The sequence below is a fragment of the Erpetoichthys calabaricus genome, chromosome 1, assembly GCF_900747795.2.
Source record: "Erpetoichthys calabaricus chromosome 1, fErpCal1.3, whole genome shotgun sequence".
NCBI classification, from domain to species: domain Eukaryota; kingdom Metazoa; phylum Chordata; class Cladistia; order Polypteriformes; family Polypteridae; genus Erpetoichthys; species Erpetoichthys calabaricus.
The window spans coordinates 261,971,692-261,999,557 of NC_041394.2; the positions used below are offsets into that span (position 1 = coordinate 261,971,692).

Below are 27,866 nucleotides of genomic sequence, written 5' to 3' on the forward strand. Positions count from 1 at the left end.
TTGTTGAAATCTCAAGATAAAATTGCTGTCAGCTTCAAATCATGTTGGAGAACAAGTCTGGAGCTTTGCAGAGATCTTATAATATCTGAAAAATGCTGAGCTGATAATTGTTCAATCCAGGATTACAGAGTGAGATTTACATAATTGCTTTCATTTTATATTTATTTCTAGACTAGTGATCTTTTGCATTTACAAAAAGAAAAAAAAAGAACCTCTAATACCACAAAAATTATGCAGGTACAGGCTTGCACGACTCTCCTAGCATTTGACTAATTTGTACTGGGGACATATTTTGCTGCCAGAAGAGGCTGTCTGATGAGTAAAAATGGAAAATATAAAATATATACTACTTGAATTGACCTCTTGTCATATAAACTTGAAAAATTAAACTACAAAAATGCAACAGTCTTACAGTATACATGCATAAATTTCTGTGCATAGCAGGTACAGCTGTGTAATGTCATGCAGGCCTTTCAAAACATCATGGGGCGCTGGGGAAAAAATGTTTGTGTAAGCCAACCTCAAGATGAATTTCTAGGAAAACATTCTGCAAACAAGGTCAATGACAAATATAGCATATTTGATGCAAATAAAAACTTTGCCAGATTTTACTCATCAACACTAGTAAGCACCTATATCAACAGTATGAATGCTAAAAAACATAAAACATGAAAAATAACAGTTTCATATCCTGAGTTATTACTTTCAATGAAACTTTATTGTTAACAGTATCATTAATAAAATGTTTATAGACTGTTAATACAGAGTTTATTATGGATACCTAAACTAAAGGGTGACCAAATTTTGTTAGTGAAATACCTCAGATGCACCATTTTAACCTAAAGCTTAAAGAGATGATTTTATCTTTTATCATAAAACCTGTATAACAATCTGAGGACACAAACCTGAAGTGAATTAAGCATTTCAAATAAACCCAATTTGTAGATGGCTGCAGCAATTTTCTATCAATTGTGATGAAGTAATCCTTTTAGGAGACTGTTTGCTTACAACTCGATAATTAATTTAAAACATGTCCGCAAGATTAGAACCAGGACTTAAACCAAGAACTAATCCCTCCTACTCTTAAACTGCTGCACTGGCTTCAAATTACACTGCCTGGCCAAAAAAAAAGTCGCCACCAAAAAAAAAAAAAAGGTCACACACTCTAATATTTTGTTGGACTGCCTTTAGCTTTGATTACGGCACGCATTCGCTGTGGCACTGTTTCGATAAGCTTCTGCAATGTCACAAGATTTAGTTCCATCCAGTGTTGCATTAATTTTTCACCAAGATCTTGCATTGATGATAGTAGAGTCTGACCGCTGCGCAAAGCCTTCTCTAGCACATCAACAGGGTAAATCTGGACTCATCAGACCACATGACCTTCTTCCATTGCTCCAGAGTCCAATCTTTATGCTCCCTGGCAAATTGAAGCCTTTTTTTCCGGTTTGCCTCACTGCTTAGTGGTTTTCTTAAGGCTACACAGCTGTTCAGTCCCAATCCCTTGAGTTCCCTTCGCATTGTGCGTGTGGAAATGCTCTTACTTTCACTATTAAACATAGACCTGAGTTCTACTGTTGTTTTTCTTCGATTTGATTTCACCAAACGTTTAAGTGATCACCGATCACGATCATTCAGGATTTTTTTTAGCCACATTTATTCCTCGAAGACGATGGGTCCCCACTATCCTTCCAGTTTTTAATAATGCGTTGGACAGTTCTTAACCCAATTTTAGTAGTTTCTGCAATCTCCTTAGATGTTTTCTCTGCTTGATGCATGCCAATGATTTGACCCTTCTCAAACAGACTAACATCTTTTCCACGACCACGAGATGTGTCTTTCGACATGGTTGCTTAAGAAATGAGAAGCAACTCATTGCACCAGTTGGGGTTAAAAAACTTGTTGCCAGCTGAAAGATAATCGCCCATGCAGTAATTATCCAATAGGAGGCTCATACCTATTTGCTTAGTTAAATCCAGGTGGCGACTTTTTTTTTGGCCAGGCAGTGTATATTTACAGCATATTTTCAAGTCTGACTTTTGAATTTAAAGTCATAAATTAATTAACAGCCTCTGTGTTAGAGAACACATTAATGGGTAAAATCAACATTATAGTAATTAACTTTCACCTTTCAAAAAACAATATGCAGTAGACGTCCAGTATTATAACATACCTTCCTTTTTCTCCTGAGTAGTTATAGTTTTCTTTGCATCTGATTTAGTTAGAGGTAGTATTACAAGACCTCCTTTTGTTCTTCTTGGACTGTTGAAATCAGACTGCAAAGAGGATATAGAAACAGAAATTATTAAGGATTAATTAATTCCAAACAGAAATTATTGAACATAAATTTAAACAAATCTGACCTCTGAGTCCCATGGAGAATCATTATCTTCTTCTGCTTCCAGCCCTAAACCTGACAATAAATCTGAAAAAAATAATTGTATATTAGTTATAAGTTTTTCAAACAGGTTTTTCAAGGATTTATTTAGGTACACACAAAAATTGACACATTTTTGTTAAATTTCAGGGTGAAAGCTGTATACAACAAAATGCCTCACCTAATCTCATAAAGTTCATTATAAAGTGTGCAAGTCTTCTTTACCCATTTTTCGTTTGTACCATATTGCTAATTTTTCTTTGCATGTTTGCAACAAGTTAAAATATAAAAGATAAATTTAAGTCAAACTATATTTATGCAAGAAAAATTGCGCAAAAAACTAACTATAAATTTGTTTGGTTTTACTACAAGTCGTCAGCACACAATCATAGCTAACGTTAAAGTAGTTTTTGGAAGTTTCTTAAGAGGGTGCTACCTCTTTAGCGCAACAGGTAAGCACTATTTTGGGACCGCAGGACTATATTAAAAGCAAGGTGTAATCTACCTTATTTACAAGTATGGACAAATAAGGACACGGACACACACACACACACACACACACACACACACACACACACACAAGCAAAAGTACTTTTTATTTTACATTCAAACAAATCGATGAGCAAAAGTGTGCTGCAGCCTCAATAAATAATCCATGATAAAACCTGCTCTTATGGAAGTTAAAATCACCATAAATAAATCATTTTAAAAACAGTTTAAAATCAAGGTCAGGAATTCATGTCCTCATGTCCCCAGCATTATTCCTCACATCTGTATGGACCCCCATAAGCTCTGCTCACTTCTCCCACCACCGTCCGTCAGCATCCGTAGGACTCCTGGAGTGGGTGGCCACTCCTGCTCCTTTGCATTGTTTAGCAGGACTGATCCTACCTCCAGAGCACCACGGCTTTGTACAGGGCTTCTTCTTCTCCAACAACCATGTCTCCTCTATAGTGTACCAGCTCTCACACAATACTAACTTTTCTCTTCTCTACTCCAATTTCACCTTCACTTATTCTCTTCATTCTTTATGAATCGTTCTGGAAATCTTTTGAACCCTCATGACTTGCCTCAAGCACCTTTTAAACTCTTTAGAACATTAGAACACTCCAGACGAGAACAGGCCATTCAGCCCAACAAAGCTCGCCAGTCCTATCCACTTATTTCTTCCAAAAAAAACATCAAGTCGAGTTTTGAAAGTCCCCAACGTCTTACTGTCTACCACACTACTTGATAGCTTATTCCAAGTGTCTATCATTCTTTGTGTAAAGAAAAACTTCCTAATGTTTGTGCGAAATTTACCCTTAACAAGTTTCCAACTGTGTCCCCATGTTCTTGATGAACTCATTTTAAAATAACAGTCTCGATCCACTGTACTGATTCCCTTCATAATTTTAAACACTTCAATCATGCCACTTCTTAATCTTCTTTTGCTTAAACTGTATAGGCTCAGCTCTTTTAATCTTTCATCATAATTCAACCCCTCTAGCCCTGGAATCAGCCTAGTCACTCTTCTTTGGACCTTTTCTAGTACTGCTATGTCCTTTTTGTAGCCTGGAGACCAAAACTGCACACAGTACTCAAGATGAGGCCTCACCAGTGCATTATAAAGGTTGAGCATAACCTCCTTGGACTTGTACTGCACACATCGTGCTATATAATCCAATATTCCGTTAGCCTTCTTAATGGCTTCTGAACACTGTCGGGAAGTCGATAGCTTAGAGCCCACTATGCCTCCTAAATCCTTCTCATAAGGTGTACTCTCAATTTTCCGACCGCTCATTGTGTATTCAAAACTAACATTTTTACTTCCTATGTGTAATACTTTACATTTACTGAGATTAAATTTCATCTGCCACAAATCTGCCCAAGCCTGTATGCTATCCAAGTCCTTCTGTAATGATATAACGGATTCCAAATTATCTGCTAATCCACCTATCTTGGTATCATCTGCAAACTTAACCAGCTTGTTACTTTTATTCCTATCTAAATCATTTATATATACAGTGGAACCTCTAGATACGAGTTTAATTCGTTCCAGCACTGAGCTTGTATAGCGAATTTCTCGTATCTAGAACAAACTTCCCCATTGAAAAAAATGGAAATCCAGTTAATCCGTTCCGCACCCCAAATATATTAACATAAAAATCAATTTTCCTAACAAATAACACTGATAAATTATATATACTGTAGTCTACCTTTAATAAATAACACTGGTAAATAATATAACTGATTATTAAAAGAATCAAAACAGGTGTCCAAAGTGCAGTAGAGCATTCAATAAATCTTTAAATAAATCCTTAAAACAGTTGTGAAGTGGAGGTTTAAAATACACAAGAATAACAATCCTTTAACACGAGGTTAAAATGTCAAAAGGATGCAGTCTTTAAAAAACAGATGACAATCCCCGGTGCTTCTTCTCTGTTAGCGTCTCACCTGCGGGCTCTGCAACAGGCGAGACACTCTTAATGCAGCTGACCTTCTCTACACCGTCCTGCTTCAGCTGTTTGGCTCGCCTGTTCAGCTACATGCGAGCCTGCACTCACTCCCGCCTGCCTGCCTGCGCTCTCTCTCCTCTCTTTTCTTTTACTTCTTCTCCCCCTTAACCGGCTCGCGCTTCTCTATATATGCGGGGAGGACATGGCAGCTGCAGCCCATCAGCCACAGGAACAATCATGGATGTGGGCAGTTTCCCACCTGTGCACTTAAGTGAGAAACGCAGACACCGCAGATCGCGGCTCGCAACTGCTACCACGCCCCCCCGCTAAGCCGCGAGCTATACCCACAGCCTGGCTCGTGGCTCGTTACGCGAGCCAATGCTCGCATTTAGATCTGAATTTTTTGCTCATACTTTCCTCGTATTTTGAATTTCTCGTATACAGAGGTGATCGTATCTCGAGGTTCCACTGTATTAAAAATAGCAGAGGCCCTAGTACAGACTCCTGTGGAACACCACTCTTAACATCGGCCAGTTCTGATGAGGTTCCTCGCACCATCACCCTCTGCTTCCTGTGTCTGAGCCAATACTGCACCCATCTAAAAACATCACCCTGAACTCCCACTTCTTTTAATTTGATGTCCAACCTCTCATGTGGCACCTTATCAAATGCTTTCTGAAAGTCAACATAAATAATATCATATGCTCCACTTTGATCGTATCCTTTTGTTGCCTCCTCATAGAATTCCAGCATGTTAGTAAAACACGACCTCCCTCTTCTGAACCCATGCAGACTGTTCAGAATAACTCCTGCCCTTGCCAGGTGTTGCTCAATCTTATCCTTAATAATTCCTTCCATTAATTTTCCTGTGATACATGTTAAGCTTACTGGCCTATAGTTGCTTGGATCTGCCCTGTCACCCTTTTTATATAATGGGATAATATTTGCCATTTTCCAGTGCGCAGTGACTTCCTAAAAATATGTGTCAAGGGTTTATATATGTACTCACTAGCCTCCTTAAGAACTCAAGGGTAAATATTACCTGGTCCTGGTGATTTGTTTGATTTCAGCTTATTTAATCTGAGCAGCACTTCTCCCTCTAAAATTTCCAAATCCCTCAGTACCTCCTTAGTAGTCCCTGTTACCTCTGGGAGGTTATCCACTTGCTCACTTGTAAACACCTCAGAAAAATATAAGTTTAGGGCATGCGCTATTTCACTGTCTATATCTTTTAAATCCCCTTTACTATTTCTGATGCACTTGACATCCTCCTTGAATGTTCTTTTACTACTAAAATACTGAAAGAATCTCTTAGGTTCGTCTTTCACCTTATCTGCTATATTCTTCTCCAACTGTCTTATAAAGCATTTTTTTCCTTTGCAGCTTCTTTTTTAAATCTTTATTAATCTACCATGGAGTTTTTTTTAGTTTCCTATTAATTCCAAATTTACATGTTTCTGTCCTGCATTACATGTAAAACATTTTTAAACCTGTTCCACTGCTCCTCGACTGTCTCCACACTTAAAAGCTTATCCCAATGTATCCTACTTAGACATTGTCGCATCTGCTCAAAATTAGCCCCACCAAAGTTCAACTTAACAATTTTAGAATACTGAGAATTGTATTACATTATGATCACTTGACCCTACTGGTTCAATCAACTCTACACCCTCAATTCTATCCTGATTATTACAAAATACTAAATCCAGACAGGCTTCACCCCTTGTTGGTGCTTTAACAGGCTGTGTTAGAAAACAGTCACTGAATACTTCTAAAAACTCCTGCTCTTGTGCTCCTCCATCTGCAAGTTTATCCCAGTTAATATTTGGATAATTAAAGTCCCCCATGACTATAATACTGTATCTCCCTGTAAACTTGCCTTTTTGACATTACTAAAAAGAGGTCCCATCTGTTCCAAAAGGAGTCCCAATGCCCCATAAACCTATACCCTTCTACCCTGCACCAAGATATGAGCCACGCGTTAAGCCTTCTAATCTCCTCATTCTTACCTGGACTGGCACATGGCACAGGCAGAACTTCAGAGAAGACTTCCTTGTCAGTTCTGCTCCACAGCTTGGCACCTAACTCCTTGAATTTGGATTGCAGAACTGACAGACTACCCTTATGTATGTCATTTGTTCCAACATGGACAATGACAACTGGATCCACCCCCGCTCTGGCCAAGAGCCTATCCACCCTATCTTCCCAGAAGGCAACACACCTGGAGCACACCTGCGATTCAATCCCCCTAATGATTGAGTCCCTGCCTACCACCTCAGAATTATCAGAGACACCGTCCAGCTCCGCAAATACATGATAATGGTTTGAAACTTCTAATTCTGGGGCTGATGCCCCCGGACAGTGTGCACCCTTTACCTTACGCCTTGTGACTGTGACCCACCTATTTCTACCTGTCTGGTCTGGAATCTCCTCCCACACCACCTTGGGGGTGCACACTCTCTCTCTCTAAAGGACACCTGGGCCAAGTCCGCCAATTCTCTATTACAACTCAGGTCCGTCAACTCCTCCTCCAGTTCAGCGACCCTTAGCTCGAGGTGCTGGATCAGCTGGCATCTCTTGCAGATGTAGCCCTCATAGACAACTGGCTCTTCCAAACCATCATCTAAAACGTCCAACATCCAACAGGACTTGCATTGCATCTTGTTAATGGAGGAGCCTCAATTATGACCCACATCATTTTTTTTTCCTTTTTTCACCAAGGAGACTATTTAATATCATACCCTAGGTTTATTGCATCTGGACAGATATCTCAATTTTAATCCTTACCACACCACTGCTGGGGGTTTGTTAGGTTTTCGCCAAGCCCCATCTCTTGCCGTGTTAGAAGAATGGAACTCTGTGAAGTGTGCTCTAGCCTCACTTAAGAAGGCAAAATGCAGGTTTTGAGCTTGGGTGAAAGAAATTGAGCAACTTGCTTCTTATTGATCTTTTTCACCCCCACAACTGTAACTGCCAACAAAATAATGGACTCCTTAGCCATCATAATTGGTAATAATATGAAATCAGGTTTAAAGATAATTAATGAAACAACGTACTAATTTTACTTTACTACATAATGTCCTCAAAAGGTCTTGTGAAGCAGTGTCTCTCACCAAACAGTGAACTTTGTAAGCGGGAATGTCATAGATCTTAATCACGATCTCAAAGAGAAAAAAAGTATTATTTCTCGTAACAGGCATAAATGTTAAGATAGTGTTTTTACAGGAGACTCACTTAATAAGTTAGGACCAGTTCTGATTGCAAAGAACTTTGATTGAGTGCAAAATCTGGCCAAAGAAACTAGAGGTTTGGGAATCTTAATAAATAAAACATTTGTAGCATCAAATTTAGTATCTGATCCTGAAGGGTGATATATCATGGTGATGGGTAATTTATTCAAATATAAAGTAATTTTGATAAATATCTATGCACCTAATGTGTATGATGGACATTTTATCCAAAATGTGTTTGTATATATTCCCAATATGAACACTCAACTTAACACTCTGACTTCAACTAGGTCTTCAACTACAGTGGTGATAACATCTAATACCGCAAAAATAATCACACAGTTGGTAATAGATGTTAACTTATCAGACCCATGGAGATTCTTAAATCCAAACTCAAGAGAATATTCCCTCTTCTCACCATAGTTATTCAATAACTAGTCATTTAGCCCGTTACAATAACGGGTGCTAGAACAGTAGTGCATAAACATTAGTAGGAACAGTCTATATTAAATGGCAAGGGACTTTGACCTCATTCTTTTTGTTGGTCGTATTTTTCTTTCTTTCAGCCTTTCTTTTGTTGATGTTTACTTGCTGAGCTGACCGTTCTTCGTGGGCTGCCGCCGTGTATTGTGCGTCTTTAATTTTCTGTGACAGTAATACTGTCTTGTACGGCTCTATTCAATAAGGGCGCGCACAAAAAGGCGAGCCTCAAAAGGGCGACCTCAATTGAGCGCAGTGAATAAAGGCGTTCGTAGATAATTTAGTTCAAATGGCTCTGGAATATGTGAAGAGCAACAAAGGTGCAGATCTTTATTTACGTGCGCCTTTATTCGCTGCGCCCAATTCAGGTCGCCCTTTTGAAGCTCGCCTTTTTATGCGCACCCTTATTGAAGGATGCCTGTGCGCGCCCTTATTGAAGGATACCATCTTGTACGTCCGCTGGCTTGTACGTCCGTAATATACCTTTAATTTTCTCTGGCGGTAATACAGGCGTGCACGTCGGTAATATGCCTTTAATCTCCTCTGACAGTAATACTGGCTTGTATGTGGCTGTAATATGCGTCACTGTATTGTGTACCTTTAATTTCCTCTCGCAGTTATACTGGTTTGTATTTCCGTAAAACGCCTCTCTTTCTCTGACAGTAATATCGCGCATCGCACCGTGCCCCGCGCATGCGCACTTCACCAGAAGACACCCACACACCGACACCTGGACGCACATAGGGATTTTATATATATAGATTGATTATTTCTTTATCAATAATAATTTACTGCCCACTATCAAATCTTGCAAGTACAACAACGTTATCTCAGATCACACCTCTCTAATCTTGAAAATTAAATCACTATGCCCTACATACTCATTTAGTAGGTGGCGTCTTAACCCCCTATCGTTAGCAAATGTGAACTTTATGGAATTCACCTTAAACAAATTGATTATTTTTACAGACAAACACATCCTCAGAGGCCTCTGCAGGAATACTCTGGGGGAACTCTGACAGCTTTTTTAAGAGAATATATTATTTCATATCTTTACCATAAAAATAAACTGGAGACCAAGAAGACATCAGAGTTAATTATTGACATTACTAGAATAGATCAAGAATACACCAGTCTCCAAATGAGGCCATTTATAAGAAAATACAGTTTCTGCCATCAGAACTCAACCTCTTGACAACTAAAGAAACAGAACAACTCATTTTTAAATCAATACACTTTTACTATGAACACAGAGAGAAAGCCACAAACAGAGACAAAATCATTGATTATACAAAAATAATGCACACATTTAGAGACTACTATAAGTCCTTACATTCTACTGATTTTAAAGAAGACAAAACACAACCTAATGCATTTCTGGATGCATTACAGATACCACAACTAGATACTATAAGTGCAGAGGAAGTGGATAAACCTTTGCCACTGTAAGAATAACTGGATGCTATAAACTCACTTCAGAGTGGAACAGCAGCAGGCCCTAATGGATACCCTGATGAATTTTATAAAAAAAAATTCTCAATTAAGCTAGCTCCCCTTTTATTAGCAACATTTGCAGAAGCTAAAGACAATAAAATTCTGCCTCAAACTTTTCGTCAAGCTGTATATACAATCTTTCCTCAGCAAAAAAGGAGTTATTACAATGTGCATCATACAGGCCAATCTCACTTTTGAATAACGATGTAAAGATACTTCCCAAAGTCCTAGCTAGAAGGATTGAGAAAGTGCTTCCTTCGGTAATATCACAAGACCAAATTGGATTTATTAAAGGCAGACACTTAGCTTCCAATCTTTGATGCCTGTTTAATGTGATAAATGCAAAGTCTAACACTCCGGAGATAATATTATCGTTGGATGCAGAAAAAGCATTTCATATGGTTGAATGGAACTACCTTTTCACCACATTGGTGAAATTTGGGTTTGGCCCGAACATCTGTGCATGGATCAAACTACTGTACACCAGTCCAGAAGCCTCAGCTTGCATTAACAACATTGATTCAGAATACTTCAAACTAGAATGGGATACTAGACAAGGATGCCACTGGCTGCTCACTGTCGAAATGCTTATGAGATAAAGGGGATTATCAGAGAAGGCCTTGAACAAAATATCCTTCCTAAACTTCTCTTTATATTTCAAAGCATCCCAATATACATCAATAAATCATTTTTTAAGAAATTAGATTCAACCATAACCGCATTTATTTGGAATTCCAAACATCCACGTATCCAAAAGGCAACCCTACAAAGACCCAAGGAAGAAGGTGGCATGGCTCTACCTAACTTTCAATTTTATTACTGAGAATATACAAGCTATAAAAAACTGGACATTTACACAAGTAGGTGAGCAGACACAGGCTTGGCCCACAATAGAAATAAAATCATGCAATACATCTTTATATTCCTTGCTTTGTACCCCAAAAGTACAAATCATCGCAAATATACTAACAACCCAATAGTGCTTCACTCACTCAGAATATGAAACCAATATAGGAAGTACATTAAGATAGAGAAGCTTTTATCTGGGGCACCTCTGCGCAAGAACCACTTTTTTCCACTCTCTCAAATGTACGCAGTTTTTAACGTCTGGAAAACATCCAGGATGAATTCACTTGGAGATCTGTACATAGACAATATCTTCACATCCTACAAACAACTACACTCCAAATTTAACTTTCCAGCAACACATTTCTTTCACTACTTTCAAATTAGAAACTTGCCAAATTTCCTTCACCTTCCACCTACCTCTATACCGGAAGAAATTTTGATAGGTCTTGAGGACTCAAAACAGCATTTCTGTAATTTATAAAAATATTTTAAAGTCCCTCCCTTTCAATGATCCCAGAGTACAATGGGAAAAGGATCTCTCACTCAACATCTCAGAAAAGGAATGGAAGGCAGCCATGTACAGAATTCACTCAAGCTCCATATGCGCAAAGCATACAATTATTCAATTTAAAATTATGTTGTTTCGAGTGCATCTTTAAAATTGTCCAAAATGTTTCCCAGGCAAGATTCAACCTGAAAATATTGCAATCAAGTTCCAGCCTCACTGGGCCATATGTTCTGGGGGTGCACCAAATTAACATCATTTTGGAGAAAAATTTTTAAGTGCCTCTCAGACAGCCTGGGAGTTACAATCCCTCCTAATCCACTAATAGCTTTATTTGGTGTACTTCCAGATGGGCTTAAAGTGGAGAAGGACAAACAAATTGTAATTGCCTTTACTACACTATTGGCACGTAGACTTATCTTGCTCAACTGGAAGAATCCTAATTCACCTCTTTTAAGTCAGTAGATAACTGATGTTACATATCATCTAAAATCGGAAAAAACTTCATTCTCACTTAGAGGATCTGTACAAAACGTTTTCAAAATTGGGCAGGATCTGATAAATAACATTTTAGAATAAGCATTTAAATTGAGGAAGTGGATTCTCTCACCTCTTTTTCTATTCTATTTATTTACATATTTTTATTATTCTTAAAGTGCTACTCTGCAAACCTAGCTGTCTTTCTCATGGGTGGGGGTCGATTTGTTTCAAACCAGTTTTGTTAAACTTGACTTGCATGATTTTAATAAAATAAAAAGAATTACTGGATGCTGTAAACTCATTCCAAAGTGGGAAAGCAGCAGGTCCTGATGGCCACCCTGCTGAATCTTATAAAAAAATTCTCAATTAAGTTAGCTCCCCATCTATTAGCAACATTTATAGAAGACAATAAAATTCTACCTCAAACTTTTCGCCAAGCATTACTTACCGTCTTTCCTAAGCAAAATAAGGACTTATTACAATGTGCATCATACGGACCATTCACTTCTGAATAATGATGTTAAGATACTCTCCAAAGTCCTAGCTAGAAGGTCTGAGAAAGTGCTTCCTTTGGTAATATCACAAGACCAAACTGGATTTATTAAAGGCAGACAGCTTCCAATCTTCGATGCCTGTTATACACTGGAGTTACCAAAGCCTACAAAGAAATTCGTAAATCAGGCCCACCTTAAATCCCTTCACACCTCTCCATCAATGTCTTGTAAATGTGTCAACCAACACAAGCAACAAGCAGCCTGCTATACCATCCCCAACCACCGCAGAAAGGGCAAAAAGTTCTCCTAACTTGAGCTGGAGTATTAGAGGAGAAATAATAGATCATTGTTTGGAACACATGCATTTCATGTGTGTTCCGTGTCTACAACAATCTATGTAAACACGTCTTTTTTACCCGGTGCTGTATTGATATCATGCATCAGAAGGTGTGAGCTTATTCAGTGTAAGCAAGAGCACGCAGGTGGCCAGTTGCTTGTGCTACAACAAAAGCTTCACCTGGCAGCGATCAACGCACATGTATCGTACAAGGCATGCACGAGTCCACTGATAAAATAAGAACGTTCTTGGCTCACCTTGCAGAGGAACATCATCATCGCTTCTTACAAGAAAAGGCGATGAATAAAGCAAAAGAGGATGCAGGTTCTGTTCCAAAACCGCCGCTTCCCCCAGGAAAGCAAATTCAGTCCGTGTCAGGCGCCCTTTCAGTGTAATAGTAACCACACCATAGACAGGAGTGTGTACATTGCAACAGGTACACACGTTGTAAATGTAGGGAGGACGGTCCTTGGGTGTGTGGGAACTTTTAACATTTGAATTTGATGATTGTATATAGCGTGGAACTGACCTCTCTGTACTGTTCTTTCCTCTGCATGTCCTGAAGTACAAATGAAACACTTCCATGCACCAAAATGTGGAGACTGGGCAAGATCAGGGAAAAAAGAAAAAAAAAAAAAAAACGCAACCACTGATTACAACTGCAAGAAGGCATGTGAATGGATAGGAATAATATTGGATGCGTGTCACAATGTTTTCCGAAATGTACTATACAGGTCATAAAATGAGTTATTTCAAATATCATATATACCAATATCTCTGTTTTTTGTCAGTGCAGCTTTTGACATCAACATACTAATTCAGCGTAAACAGGAACACTCAATAAAAGTGAATAAAAAAAAAAAATCAAGAGACGGTGAGATACGAAGAAGGCAGATTCACCAGCGTTTGTGTGTCAGCTTTTATCTCTCCAGATCAGAGAATTTCCAATTCCATTGTCTCAAAACACCACTGATATCTACAGTTATTCCCAGTTTCAAATAAAACTAACAGCGTCAAATCTGGGGTGGTGGTGGGGGGTTGTATCGTGATCGTGACTGAGACAAGTTAAAAAAAAAAAAAAAAAAAAAAAACAACCACTAATGTTTACAAGTACTATAAATTTACACTGACTGTAACAGACACAAATCAAACGTAGGTTTTTATTGCATAATATCAACAATAAGAGCAGCTCACTACTCAAAACTTAAATTTGGGAGGCAGCCAGAATCAAACCAGGGACCTCTTGATTATAAGTCAGCAATTCTTACCACTACAACACAGAAGCTGTCACATTACACTTGCACCTTTTGTGAAAGTGTTTACTTGATATTTGACCATCAGTCTTCATACATTATACAGTTCATGTCTACATTTTGTCATTTATTACTAAAACATGAAAAACATTTGTTTTAATGATGTGTTTACATAAGATTGATGTAGACACGGAACACACATGAAATTATTTTCCCTGTAAAACTCCAACACTTTACTCCGACAAGGCTTGAACTGGAAGAACTTCTTGCCCATTCTGCACCTGGGGGGGGTGGGGGGCGCGGGGGGTTATGGGGTGGCTGGTATTTACGATTTTTTTCATAGGCTCTGGTAATTCTAGTGTAAAGAAATCATACTTCACAAGCATAGAACTCTGTGTTAAAGAGACAATGGAAAAGGAGCTTGACAATTACCTGCTGGCAACAGATATAGACAGTGAAATGGACCCCATAATAATAATAATAATAATAAATTTTATTTATATTGCACTTTATATTTTAGCAATCCCAAAGTGCTACAGAGTAAAAATAGAATGATAAAAACAGAAGAATCTATAAAATACTTTAACAAAATGTCTTTCTAAAAAGATGAGTTTTTAGGTTTCGTTTAAAAGCCTCAGTCGACTGTGGGGCTCTCAGGTAATCAGGGAGGGCATTCCACAGCCTCGGCACCACAGATGAAAACGCCCTGTCACCCATGCTGCTGAGCTTAGTTCTGGGGACTTGAAGGGTGTTAGTGTGTACAGAGCGAAGGGAGCGTAAGGAGGTATGAGGGGTAAGGAGTTCCTGTAAATAAAGAGGGGCATGTCCATAAATGCACTGGAAAACATGCAGCGGTGGAAAACCTATGGGAGAAACTTTCTAAGATTAAGCCGCCTTGCAAAGCGCTATTTGCACATCAATGCAACCAGCACCCCCCTCTGAGTGGGTTTTTAGCACAGGGGGACACTACTGAATACTGTGACCTGCTAGAGGGCAGCTTTTAAAACATGAGACAGTGGATAGACTTGTCTTTTTTGCTGAAAATCTGTAGTATGGAAACACAAAACAGTGTTCAAAACATTAACAGCACTGTGAGACAGTACTGAAATAACAGGGATTTCTTGTGCCTTTTTGGGTTTTTTTTTTTGGTATTTTTTTTGCCTTGGAGCATAAGCTGACAAGAATTAAGTAAATATGTCGGTTTTGTTTATGCTCTCCTTTGTTTACATTTGAAAGCTGCTTGAATTTGTACCGAGGCTTTATATAGAATATTTTTTGTCTATTAATTCATGGGTTTGTTTTCCAACAATTTAAAACAGTTTGAACCTATACAATGGAAAGGATACAGTATAGAGCTATCTTTTTTTATTTTATCTACTTTATTTCTTTGGAACTGACCAAAGAACTTACTTTGTGATGTCCTGTAAAATTTGAAAGCTGTAAGATTTTAGTTTTAAATTTAAGATTTTAGAATTAAGTTTTTATTTAATTTATTTGGAGTTGACCAACACATTTAGTGTGTTCTCCTATAAAACTTGAAAGCTTTTGACTGTTCAGAACTGAGAATTTTTTATTTTGTATTACAGTAATCCCTCGCTATATCGCGCTTCGCCTTTCGCAGCTTCACTCCATCGCGGATTTTATATGTAAGCATATTTAAATATATATCGCGGATTTTTCGCTGCTTCGCGGGTTTCTGCGGACAATGGATCTTTTAATTTCTGGTACATGCTTCCTCAGTTGGTTTGCCCAGTTGATTTCATACAAGGGACGCTATTGGCAGATGGCTGAGAAGCTACCCAGCTTACTTTTCTCTTTCTCTTGCGCTGACTTTCTCTGATCCTGACATAGGGGGATTGAGCAGGGGGGCTGTTCGCACACCTAGACGATATGGACGCTCGTCTAAAAATGCTGAAAGATTATCTTCACGTTGCTATCTTTTGTGCAGCTGCTTCCTGAAACGACATGCTGCACGGTGCTTCGCATACTTAAAAGCTCGAAGGGCATGTATTGATTTTTGTTTGTCTCTCTCTCTCTCTCTCTCTCCCTGCTCCTGACGGAGGGGGTGTGAGCTGCCGCCTTCAACAGCTTTGTGCCGCGGTGCTTCGCATACTTAAATTCCAAACAGCCCTATTGATTTGTTTGCTCTTCTCTCTATCTCTGTGACAGTCACTGCTCCTGACATGCACTCCTTTGAAGAGGAAGATATGTTTGCATTCTTTTAATTGTGAGACGGAATTGTCATCTCTGTCTTGTCATGGAGCACAGTTTAAACTTTTGAAAAAGAGACAAATGTTTGTTTGCAGTGTTTGAATAACGTTCCTGTCTCTCTACAACCTCCTGTGTTTCTGCGCAAATCTGTGACCCAAGCATGACAATATAAAAATAACCATATAAACATATGGTTTCTACTTCGCGGATTTTCTTATTTCGTGGGTGGCTCTGGAACGCAACCCCCGCGATGGAGGAGGGATTACTGTGTTTATTTATTTGGAATTGACCAAAGAATTCAGTTGTGCATTTTGTGTGTGTTCTCCTGTACCACGTGAAATTTCTGACTAGTCAGAATTAAGATTTTAGTTTATTATATATACCTATTCCATTTATTTGAAACAGTTGTATAATGTTCTACATTCCAATGTTCATGTTCAACTTCTGACAAAAAATAAGTAAACTCATATTAACCTCATGATATCTTCACAACTCACCTAGGAGTAAAAAGAAACCTTTAAGCTTCACAAAAATAGTGCTTTGATTTGTACTGTGCTATATATTGATATCGACCGATATGAAAAAATATTATTGTGGTAAGATTTTTTTCCCATATTGCCCAGCCCTATCTAGGGGTAAGCATCACAAGTAAATATAAAGATTTTTCAACAAAATATTGCTAACAGCATGGAAAAAACAAAATATGAACATATGGTCTACTCTCACATTAGCATGGACAATCAATACTTTCAAAATGAACATCCTTTCTAAGCTGCTACTTTTTCTATTTCAGAGCATCCCTGTGTAAATTAAAAATTGTTCTTTAAAAAAAATCAGACTCAATTATAACCTCATTTATTTGAAAATCGAGACATTCGTGCATTCAAAAGGTGACTCTACAAAGACCTAAAGCAGAAGGTGGCATGGCACTACCTAACTTTCAATTTTATTACTGGGCAGAAAATATACAAGCTAAAGACCTGGGGCCTCATGTATAACGCCGTGCGTAGAACTCACACTATAACATGGCGTAAGCACAAAAGCGGGAATGTGCGTAAGCACAGAAAAATCCAGATGCAGGAATCTGTGTGTACGCAAACTTCCACGTTCTTCCGCTACATAAATCCCGATCAGCGTGAAATGAACGCACGTGCACGTGCCTGCTCTCCCGCCCCAACTCCTCCCAAAATTACGCCTCTTTGAATATGCAAATCAATATAAATAGCCCTTAAGCTCAGCCTTCTGTGAAAAGACAATGGGAAAAGCACGGGGGGAAATATAAGAATTTCAGCGAATACCAAGTGGAGGCAAAGGAAAAACGTACTATTTGTTGGTTTAAACAGTGGTATAATCAACAAAAGGAAGTTGATCGAGTGACATAGTGTCGGAGAAACTCAAAAGCTCAAGTTCACAATGTCACACAGTGCCCGAAATAAAAAAGAAGTCACATATCAAAGTCGCCATGAAAAGGCGAGTCGGAGCCCACCATCTGAGTGTCATATGAAAGCTTATTAGGGTACAGATAAAAAAAATGGGCACACAGTGGGGGAAAAAAGCACGAAATGTCAACTTTAATCTCGAAATTTCCAGTTTAATGACGTAGTTTATTTTGTCATTAAAGTAGATCATAAACTTCATCTTAAAATCGTTTATTTTACTAGTTTCTCAAATCCCATCGTAACTAAAGTAGCACGTTAAATGCTTTGTTCTGTGTTTGATCTTCTATGTGTGTGAATCACTACGTGCTTCTGTTCTTTCTCTTTCTCCGACGGGACACAGAATCCATTTCATTCGTAATATTACAGCTCTCTGAATAATTAAAATACTAAGATGTATACATGATATCTTTTTCATGATGATAGGAATGAAAGCATGTTATTAAACATGGGAACATGGTGGCGCAGTGATTGTTCATATCTCACGCAAGAGGCTTGCTGTGCCATGAGCGACCTTCGATGAAATAATTTATTAGATAGATAGATAGATAGATAGATAGATAGATAGATAGATAGATAGATACTACAGAAGTACTGTCTCTTTCAAACATACTAACCTCCAATTCCTGTCCTTACTTTTCTTTGTCCAAATACCCAATCGCCACACAATCAGCTCTGTAATAGACGTTAAGCCATCTGTAACCTTAGAATGCCGATTCTTCAAAACTTTTAAGGAACATTGAAATATCTTCGTAGTACATGTTTAATTATTCTATCCATCTATCCTTCCAGTGTCACGTCAGCACCAGCAAGAATACAGCGCAAGGCAGGTGCAATCCGTGAACTAGCTAGCACTGCGGCACCGTGTCCTCACATGTTTAATTATTAACAACATAGATTATTTAAATGAAGTTAAAGTTTTATCTGTATACTATAATCAATGCCCTACAGCTGATGGACCCCACAACCTTGCCCAGCACCCACTCCATGCAAGCACTGAACAAAGTAGGAGCAAGAACACACCCCAGATGAACCCCAGAATCAACTGGGAAAGATGCAGAGGTTCTGCCTCCACTCTGCACTGCACTCACAGTACCAGTGCACAGGCCGGCCATGATATTCAACAACCTTGAGGGGATACCACGAAGTCTCAGGATGTCCCACAGGGCAGCTCGATCAACTAAGTCGAATGCTTTACGAAAATCTACAAAGGCTGTAAAGAAACTCCCCCGATAATCGCGCTTGCGCTCCATGACAACCCTCAGTGTAAGGATGAGGTCGAGGGTAGACTTCTTAGGTGTAAAACCAGACAGTTCTGGTCACTAGTAGGTGAGAAAGTGATCATGGATCCTATTGAGGATGACCCTAGCAAGGACCTTACCCTGCACCGTGAACAGTGTTATCCCCCTGTAAATCCCCCTTTCAAGATAGAGACGACAAGTCCCATTTTCCAGTCAGTTGGGATAATGCCAGTCTCCCATATGGAAGCAAAGATTGCTTGCAATGCCAGGAGGACAGCCTTACCACCAGCCTGGAGAAGTTCACCCTGGATACCACAGATCCCTGCAGCCTTCCCTACCCTCAGCTGGTTCACAACCTGTGCAATCTCAGTGAAATTCGGTAGTTCACAGCTAATTGGAGGATCAGCCTCAAGAACTGTGGACTCAAGAGAAATCCAACGTCCTAGCCAGATGATCTGCTTTAAACAGCTGCTCAAAGTAGTCAGTCCAGTAGGTTACAACTGCAGTGTCATCCGTAAGGACTATTCCATCAACTGAATATACACAGTATTTAATCTTTGGAAATGTCTGGGATTAAAATGCTTAGAGAATTGTATATAGATAATGTCATTGCATCTTATGAATAATTATGCTTTGAATATAACAGAAGTTTTCAACTAGATTCAAATCAGAAACTTTGCTAAAAGGAACCTAGGGAACCTACCCAATTTTCCACACCTCCCACCCATTTCTATTCTAGAAGAAATACTGACCAGTCTTGAAGACTTAGTCAGCATCTCAATAATATATAAAACCATATTAAAGTCTCTTCCTTTCAAAGATCCTAGGGTATGATGTGGAACAGAACCTTTCATTAATATCTCAGAAAAGGAGTGGAAAGCAGCCATGCATAGAATACACTCTAGCTCCATATGTTCAAAGCATTTAATCATTCAACTTAAAATCTTTCAATCACATTTATCACATTTAAAATTGTTCAAAATGTATCCGGGGCAAGATCCAACCTGCAAATGTTGCGATCTAGCTTCAGCCTCACTGGGCCATATATTTTGGAAATTTACGAAATTAACAATTTTGGACAAAAATCTTTTAATGCTTATCAGGCATCCTTGGTGTCACAATTATTCCCAACCCATTAACAGTTTTGTCTGGTGTACTCCCTGATGAGGTTAAAGGGGAGGACAAATTGACAGTAATTGCTTATACCACACTACTAGCAAATAGACTTATCTTGCTCAACTGGAAGAACTCCAACCCAGCCTTTTATAAGTACATGGTTAACTGATGTTCTATACTATTTAAAATTGGAAAAAATAAAATTTTCGCTTAGAGGATCTGTTCAAATCTTTTTTAAAAATATGGCAAGATCTAATTAATAAAATTTTAGAATAAGTATTTACATATATCAGGAAAAAGGACATTCTCTTTTCTTTGTTGTTTTTAAAGATTTGCTCTTGCTCTTGGCTCTCTGCTATCTCTCTCGGGTTGTGACGGCGTGGGTCCAGCTCCATGCTCCCCTCTTCCATATCTGGGGGCTCCTTGAACCCGACACCGTTGATAATGTAACCGGATGAGCGTGGCAGATGTGGACAAAACACTCCAGGCAATGGGATGGTGGAAAGTGTTCAAGTGTTTTTATTAAACAATAAAAAAATCTAAGCAGTTCATGTCCAAAAGGGCAGTGCTTCCAAGAAATAAATAATCCTAAAACAGTGAAAAACTTGGCAATTAAAAAACAAGGCTAAAAACAAGAATAAAAAAACAACAGTCACTAGGTCAAACGAGCCGAGCACAACTCCTTTCTAGTCTCACTAGCTGAAGGAGACTTCAGCAGCTGCGGTCCTCTCCATCTGACCCCCATCTTGGCTGCCTCCATCAGCGTCTGCCAGACCACTTGGGGTCGGTTGTCTTCTCATCATCCTTTATGCTCACGTAGTCGTCCCTCAGATCCCTGAAGAGGATGCCACCTAGATCACTCCCACTCCACTGCACAATCAGTGGCGACTATCCGTCCCTAGAGTGCTGATCCTTTGCTCCATCGCAGGACCACTGCTGCCTTACTTTCTTCTCCCTCTAGCCGGCTGGCTTGTTCTTTCTCTCCACCCCCAATGCCGTACTCTCGCTCTACATGTCTCGCTCTTTATGCCTCTGTTAGTTGTTCTCTCTATTCCTGTGCTGGCCTGTACTTATGAGGCTCCATGAGCACAGCTTCTCAATCATACACCGCAGGAAGCCAATGAAGCAATTGAGAAAGATTGCACCCGTGCAGGTCCGCCTTGCCCCAATTACTTCACAAACTCCATAGGTGCACTCATGCAGCTGCGGGGAGACAGACATGGCCAACGGATTATTTAATAAAATAGCCATTCTTTCAGAGCCGCGGACCTGCTATACCACAGGGGTCGAATTCTATTTTGTTAAGCTCAACTTGATTGTATGTAATATTATCTTCTTTGTGTATATGGGGAAAAAAAGAAAGAAAAAGAATAAAGCCAGGCTGATTGCATTAATGATTCCTCATTAACAATGCCAGGGCCACACAGTTTCACATCTGCATGCACTTATTCCCATGGTAACCAGGCACACTGGTTTTATTTAAAAACTCACATTGCCTCGTAAATCTTAATGTGCTCTACCACATGCATGTTGTGAGTGATTTAATTAATACATACAGAGCACCTGGTGTGGGAAGACAGTCCCACTTTTTAACCCACAAAGTTAGCACACTGAGGAAAGAGTTCCCCAACAGAGGACCTCATGGTTGAGAGTGATGCATTGTGTGGGGAATGTAAGACCTTTTGTCCCACAGAGTTAGCAGGCTGAGGAGAGATGTCCCCAACAGAGGACCTCAGTGATGCAGTGTTAGTTGATAAGCGGCATTAAACAAGGTGCATCAGACTCCATGTGTCTAGGTAATTCTCAGGGATCCAAGGTGTGTCAGCCTTTATGTGTCTGTGTTATTCTTGGGAACTAAAGCATATCAGCCTTAAAGTCTAGTTTATATTCAAGAACACCCATGTGTTGTTCATGTTAAAACTAGACAGTCCCTTTGTGGGAGTACTGAGGAGTGATTGGCTGTGTAGGCATCACCTATTAATGGATAAGGTCCATGTTTGTGTCTTTTGGTATATATTTTAAGTTTAGGGTGCTAAAGTAGGTCAATCCATAACGGACTTGGTTAACGTTCACTAATGCCGTGATAATACACCCTGTAACTCCAGGACTGTCTGTTAGCTTTCCTCAATTCTCTCTTCTCTGTAATGTATCTGTAATGCATCAGTTTGTTGTTTCACCTTTTTTTCTGATAATCATTCCTTTTCTTTTTCAAGTCATTTATTAAGATATGCATGTTTTATATGCCTGCCATTAACTCTGTGTTCTACCTATATTAACAATATTTCCTAGACTGATGCCCTTGTGAACAGTATAAACATTGTTGAAAGTTTATATATTGTGTACATCTCCATATTGTGCAGCACACTAAGGAATATGAAAGTTGGGCAATTTATTAATAAATACTAGGCTCACCAGCCTTTTATCCTCAATTTGTGCGCGCTCCATGTGTACATCAGGCATGTAAGTGTAGGGAATGAGAACATCAAAAAGCCCATTCATAACATCTCCCGAAAACCTACGTTTTTTTTATCCCCTCGAGTGCCTGTCCAAACTTGGAGTGTAGGACTCCATAATAATATACTTGAAACTCATAGGGGAACAACTCTCCCGCTGTCATTAGCTCAGAAATGGTACCATAAGTTTGAGACTTTGACATTTCAGTGAGATACTGAAGATCATTTGTATATGCTCATTTGACGGCATCATTGTAAATGGCTGAAACCTTGACCATTTACTTAAAACATGTCGTACAATGTCAGCCCGAATCTGTACCGCTAAAGACGGAGTTTCATGCACTAAATAAGCTATAGATGAGAATAAGCAAGCACCATCTCCCCTGATATGTACTATGCGGTGAGGCATTTGTACTCCATCAACATTAATTATTTCCAGAGACATAATTTTGTCTATTTTTCCAGCGCATCGTGCACAAAAGCAGGGGAACAATGGGAGCACCAGAACTCTGCTCACATCGCGTCACTTCATACCGCAAGTAGTAAGTCTGTGATAAGCGGAATACCGCTACGCTTTGCACTCACGGGACGGAAGGACAATCCCAACCGCTTTTATATAGTAGGATTAGAGTATGAAATAATAAATCTAATAATAGAAAGAAGACGATATATAAAGTATTATTAACTATGAGATTAAACTGAATCATTAAAACTGTGGCAAATACTACAAATAACCTTCCTAAATTGGATTATATTAAATTGCTTTAACAATGTTATGTTCTGTGTAAACTGGTCAAATGCATAACTAAAAATTATGTAGAAAATACAGACCTAACTTTAACCAAAATAAAATGATTACCTTTTTTCTGTTTTTCTACCATCTCCTTCGATATTGGTGGACTTCGAACATCAGATACTTCTTTGGATGACATCTAAAAAGAGAGGAAAGTAAATTTTCCTAAGTTTACAATATTTGATGATATTCTATAATAATTATTTAAAGAAAAACATTTTAAGTTACCTGATTTTTTTCTCTCAGCTTTTCGCTTCTATCTGTATATTAAAGTAATAAACAAAAAGTGAAAACAGAGAAGCAAGAAGCAATGATGTAGGCAGTTACTAAAGCAAAAAGATAAACGTGTAAATGAAAACTGCAGCTCAATGGCTTCCAAAAGTTTTGTTTGAGATAAGTTTAAGTAGTGAACTAATGTTCACACTGTCTAACAAAGAATTAGCTATAGTAAATGAACACAATTTAAACAATCTCAGATTCTCAATACATTCCAAATGGAAGCAGCTAGAACAAACTGAATTAAACTACATGCTTTTTTTACTTAACCTTTTAAAATTTGCATAATGTGTTTATGCATGCATAAAAACACTGCACAGCGGAAGAATGTCAGTTTTTATTTAGTAGATTGCTGTATTTTATATACAATTTTTACACAAAGAGAAAAAGTATATTAAAATCTGTATGGTTCACACTGTTTTACCTAAACTGAAACACTCATCATTGCTTAAATAAATAAATACAAATCCTTTTTATAAGATTTCATAAAAAAGTAATTAACATGGTCCTAAAACCTCTAAGCCTTTGAAAAGTGTTGACTATTTTTATCAAATTTATACTGTATATGCACAGTAAAATTGTGCTCTAAAAGATCTAAGGTTTTCAACATATTTAAGACATATTTAAGACAATCACAAAATTTAGTTTGCTTGATTATGTGTATTCATCATCATTACCTTCATTTGTCTCCTCAGCAATCATGCTCATCACTGCTTGTGACTTAGCTACAGTTGGGATTTTTCTTGGACTATCTGAAGCAGACTAATCAAACAAAATTAGAAAAATTTTTAATTTAGCTTAATAAATAATCCAATGAAAACAATGGATAAGAAAATTATTTTAAAACTCACTTCAGAGTCCCATGGAGAATCATTGTCATCATCAGCTTCATGTTCTGGTACTTCCAGACCCAATTCAGACAAAAAATCTGTTTCACAAAGTGCAATTATCATTAGATAAATGTTTTCACATCCATGTAAGAGGGTATATGTCATATATTTTTAATTTAAATACCTAGCTATAAAGGACTACCTTCATCGTGTACAAAGAAAATTACAGCAAAAGGCACCTGGGTGCAGAAGCAGACAACTTAATTGGCTTTGTTTTTATTAATGAACTAGCAAAATACCCGCGCTTCGCAGCGGAGAAGTAGTGTGTTAAAGAGGTTATGAAAAAGTAAAGGAAACATTTTAAAAATAACGTAACATGATTGTCAATGTAATTGTGTTGTCATTGTTATGAGTGTTGCTGTCATATATATATACATATACACATATACACACACATATACAGATATATTATATATACATATACACATATATTTTTTATATATATATTTTTTTTATATATATATATACACATACGTACACATACATACATACATACATATATATATATACACACATAGACGCACTTACAATAACATAGAAATCAATATAAACAACATTAACATCATTATCATATGAGAATATTAAGTAATATATAAGAAGCACATTTCATATCAATATAAATTATTAAACAGTAAAATCTTCTTCTATAATTTGCTACCGTGGCTTTTCGTTGGTCTGTCCAGGATTTTAAATCACCTGTAGCTTGCAAACCGTTTCACCTATTGACTTGAAATCTGGTACACATATAATACGTCACGTCTGCTATCCGCTTTATGGGTGATGATTGTATTACTCTTTTTATGTTTATTTTATTTTAGAATCAACTCCTATCTGCGCACACCAGGGCGGCCGTGGGCAGATGCGTATGGTGTATTCACTCCATGTTATCGTGCATTGCGCTGTCACTGGTATTTTGATAAAAGAATTTGAACAATATATAAGAAGCGTATAAATTATTAAACAGTAAAACATTAACATTTAAGAAGTAAAGTTACATTGAGTACTACTGCAGTGCCTTCGGGTATACCTCATTTTTTGTTTGCCCATTACATGCTTAAATGTATACATTTTTTGGTGTACCTACCAGAGAACACGCGACATATAACCGAGCGTGGGAGAAGCATGGATTTTAAACACGCGTTGAGTTCATCTGCTGGTCTCCCTCGTGGAATAACTGGTAATGTTTGACTAAAATGCACAGCGAGTAAAACGACATTACCTCCTTTTTTTTTTGTACGATCTCTGAGATCTTGCTTTTTTCGGTTCAAGGCTTCATAAGCTCTTTTATGTGCCATGGTGTACTTAATAAGTACTAATTATCCCAAACCATCATCTTTGAATGTTGCAAGACTTTCGCCTTGTATGTAGATCGGGGTAATTACATTCATTGCATTCCTAGTCTGAATCACAATCTGATTGTATGGGTGGTTACCTGGCACTGTAGGGTTGCCACCCGTCCTTTAAAATACGGAATCGTGCCGCGTTTGACAATGAAATTGCGCGTCCCGTTTTGAATCAATACTGGACGGGATTTATCCCGTATTTTTTTTATCATTTTTTTTTTAAAGCAGCGTGTCATGCAAATCATCCCACACGCATTTTATGAAGATGCCTCCTTTCCTACTTTTGATTGGGTAATACTTGATGTCATCGTTAGTTTGATTGGTCTTTTTAACTGTCCAGTGAGGAGGGCGTGTCTTTTAAGTACAGTCTGCAAAGTGTTGGCACTGAGATGTGGCGTCAGCGCCATAGTTGAAGCCCCTAACGTTGTGGTCAGCAAGTCGGCTAACATCCGCCATGTGCCGTCTTTCAGTTGCGAGAAGCAGATCATAGAATGGTTGAAACTGTTGCCCCTAACGTTGCGCCACGGCGTGTGGTTCGTTTATACCTCGTGTCTTCTCATTAAACTTTTATCTCGCGAATATGTTATTGCAATCCGCAGCGGGAGCGTTTCTATAAACTTAATTTAAACTTACGTTTTACACCGTGCTTTGTTTCCCTTATGAACATGCTTGTATGCTTCACTCGCTCCGTTCTCAATTGTTTAATTAATTTTTTGCTCTTCACTGTTTCCGGCTCTTCCTCCATTTCCCCCTACTTCGTTCTTTTATCTCGCGAATATGTTATTGCAATCCTTAACGGGAGCGTTTCAATAAACTGATTGAAAATAGTTTTGCATTTACCTTTTTAGTAAAAGGCGAGCTTTTAAGCCACAGAAATCACCCCGTAAATGCACACGTTTAATTGCACATGTGTTAATATGTATGGTTACACAGTATTAAAAGACAGTGAACAACGTCAGTTACCTTTGTTCCCGCGTTTGATAAAAGGTGAGCTTTTAAGCCTGAGAAATCACCCCGTAAATGCACACGTTTAATTGCACATGTGTTAATATGTATGCTTACACAGTATTAAAAGACAGTCAAAAATTAACGTCATTTACCTTCGTTCCCGCGTGTGACTCGTGCTGTAAATCTCTTCCTTGTTTTTAGTTCACGTGATTACGTAGGAGGCGTGATGACGCGATACGTGACTCCACCTCCTCCATTACAGTGTATGGACAAAAAATATGTTCCAGTTATGACCATTACGCTTTGAATTTCGAAATGAAACCTGCCTAACTTTTGTAAGTAAGCTGTAAGGAATGAGCCTGCCAAATTTCAGCCTTCCACCTACACGGGAAGTTGGAGAATTAGTGATGAGTCAGTCAGTCAGTCAGTCAGTGAGTGAGTCAGTCAGTGAGGGCTTTGCCTTTTATTATTATAGATATAACAGAAATGAAATGTTACTTAAATTCTTTGTGATCTTCTTTGAAATTGATCAGACTGCCACAATTCATTTTATTTCAAAGTCCTCCTGTATGCAAGCTATTTTTAACAATCAATGATTAATATAAGTACATGAGTAAATATTCAAATAGGATTAGGAACCAATAATAAATTGCCAATGCACACAAATTAAACAAAACCATCTAAATAATTTAGAGTATAATTTAGAATGTTAGTACAGTTTTCTTTGGAATAGGCCATTCAGCCCAATGAGCTTGCCAATCATATTTACCTAGTTTTTTAAATAAAATCAAGATGACAACTGAAGTTCTCTAAAAATCCTACTGACTACTACACTGCTTGGTGTTTTTTCCCATGTGTCTATATTACTTTGGACAAAGTAGTGTGCTGGGGCCCCTGTTTTGATAACAAAACAGAAACATACAAAGGCATCAGAAACACTGTGGGCCCCTAAGCTCCTGGGGTCCCCGACTACTGCCTATTTTACCCATACATTAAGACAGCCCTGGAAATACTTTCTGACATTATTGGAAAATTTATTTTAAAGTAACAGCAGAGATCCACTGTACTAATTCCCATCAACTGCTAATCTCTGTTTGTTTAAACTGAAAAGGTTCAGCTCCTTCAATCACTCCTCATAGCTCACACCACTCAGTCCTGGAATCAGCCTAGTCACTTTTCTATGGAATTTTTATCTAGCACTGCTATCTATCTTATAATATAG

The 27,866-nt window shown here is 38.3% G+C and overlaps 1 protein-coding gene across 6 annotated transcripts in view; it reads right to left on the reverse strand.

Annotated features, from left to right (window-relative positions):
* si:ch211-272n13.3 (ankyrin repeat domain-containing protein 26) overlaps positions 1-27,866 on the reverse strand; it is a 186,311-nt gene that overhangs the window by 96,166 nt on the left and 62,279 nt on the right. For all 6 annotated transcript variants that reach the window (XM_051935904.1, XM_051935913.1, XM_051935908.1 and 3 more), the window contains 6 exons: positions 24,315-24,391; positions 24,141-24,225; positions 23,416-23,447; positions 23,254-23,326; positions 2,364-2,425; positions 2,174-2,276 (listed from right to left, as the gene is read on the reverse strand). In XM_051935904.1, coding sequence (XP_051791864.1) covers positions 2,174-2,276; positions 2,364-2,425; positions 23,254-23,326; positions 23,416-23,447; positions 24,141-24,225; positions 24,315-24,391 — 432 coding nt within the window. The remainder of the gene's footprint in view (positions 1-2,173; positions 2,277-2,363; positions 2,426-23,253; positions 23,327-23,415; positions 23,448-24,140; positions 24,226-24,314; positions 24,392-27,866) is intronic.